This window comes from Acanthisitta chloris, unplaced genomic scaffold (genome assembly GCF_000695815.1).
Source record: "Acanthisitta chloris isolate BGI_N310 unplaced genomic scaffold, ASM69581v1 scaffold4064, whole genome shotgun sequence".
Lineage (NCBI taxonomy): Eukaryota > Metazoa > Chordata > Aves > Passeriformes > Acanthisittidae > Acanthisitta > Acanthisitta chloris.
The window spans coordinates 16,169-17,531 of record NW_008669692.1 but is presented as its reverse complement, the minus strand read 5'-3'; the positions used below and the strand labels follow the sequence as shown (position 1 = coordinate 17,531).

At 35.0% G+C, this 1,363-nt stretch overlaps 1 protein-coding gene across 1 annotated transcript in view; it reads left to right on the top strand.

Annotated features, from left to right (window-relative positions):
* The window catches only part of HSD17B3 (hydroxysteroid (17-beta) dehydrogenase 3), a gene marked incomplete at its 3' end in the record, with an annotated part of 23,997 nt that overhangs the window by 8,891 nt on the left and 13,743 nt on the right, over positions 1-1,363 (top strand). Inside the window, exon 3 of the mRNA XM_009073396.1 lies at positions 477-552. Within this exon, the coding sequence (XP_009071644.1) occupies positions 477-552 (76 nt within the window). The remainder of the gene's footprint in view (positions 1-476; positions 553-1,363) is intronic.

The following is a 1,363-nucleotide window of genomic DNA, read 5'->3' as shown; positions in this document are numbered from 1 at the left end:
ATCCTTTGAAACTATTGGGCCTTCAATTCAATACGCTAAATCTACTTCCTCAGGATAAAAATAAAAATGTGATGGTGGAAGGTGATGTTATAAAATGACTGGGAAGCATCAACATGTCTGGGCTCCCAAACTCAAATAAAAATTAGAATGTGTTTCTGGGAACTGTCATGCTGTTTGCACTCTTTGCAGACTTTCATTCATTTGAAGTCAGCTCCTATTATTTATATTTCATTACTGTTATTGGGATTTGATTGTTGTCCAGTATATTTTTCTCATAAGCACCCAAGATTGTACAGTGAAGGAAATGTTTTGGAAGTCTGTTAGAAGACAGATTATTGTTTGGCCATTAGGCAGGTGTCAGGTGAATGAACACAATTTAAAAGATCCATGATTGCTTTTTTCACAAAATGGTAAAAATTTGAAAGATTTTTGCTATCTTACTGTTTCCTAATAACTTTTATATTCCTCCCTTGTAGCTGGCAAGACATGGATTAAATATAGTGATGATAAGCAGAACTCTTGAAAAACTGCAAAAAATAGCCTGTGAAATTGGTAAGTCTCTGTCTCAAACTTATCCTCCTATTTAGCAGACTGGCTTTACAGAGTTCTGCAGGTCTATTGCTTTGGTACAGTATCTAGCACAGGAGGGCCCTGGAAATTGCTGCACCTATGCCCCCAGATATTGCTTTAATGCTGCAAATAGTTTTTTATATTACTGTGTCTCTTGAACTCTTCTTGTCATGGATCACTTTAAAAATATATGCTGTCTTTCGAAGAGTGTAATGGCTTTGATAAAAAAAAGTGAATGTGTGTTATTTATTGCCTTTATCTGCTCTGAAAATCTGTAAATACAAGCAAAGGAGATGTGAAAATTCATCAGAGGGATCTATCAAACAGTTTATGTTTAGGAAGATAAGGTTACTTTTAGACCTGTTCTTGGAACACAGCAAAGGAGGAATAAAAAACTAAATCAAAGTACCTGGTTTGGTTTTGGTTTGTTTGGTTGTTTTGTAAGTTTTTCAAATTACATTTGGCTCTCAATAAAGCAGTTAAATAGAGTGTCTTTGGAATTAATGGCTCCTTTCTTTCTTTCTTCACTCTTGGAATGGCTTGTATAAATACATTAAGGTTGTCAGTTAGACTTTATTTAGGAATCAAATGAGTTTTATCCTTCATTAAATTTACAGATTGCTATAATCAAGACTATTCTTTCCACTGTCTTTTTTCTATGTATGTCTTCTCTCCACTAGATTCCTTGACTCACTTGTTTAAAGTATGTGTCACTTCAAGATTACACCTCTGTTGGAAAGACTTGCCTGTAAGAAGGCTTAGCAGCTGATGCCAACAGAGTATCAGGTCCAGG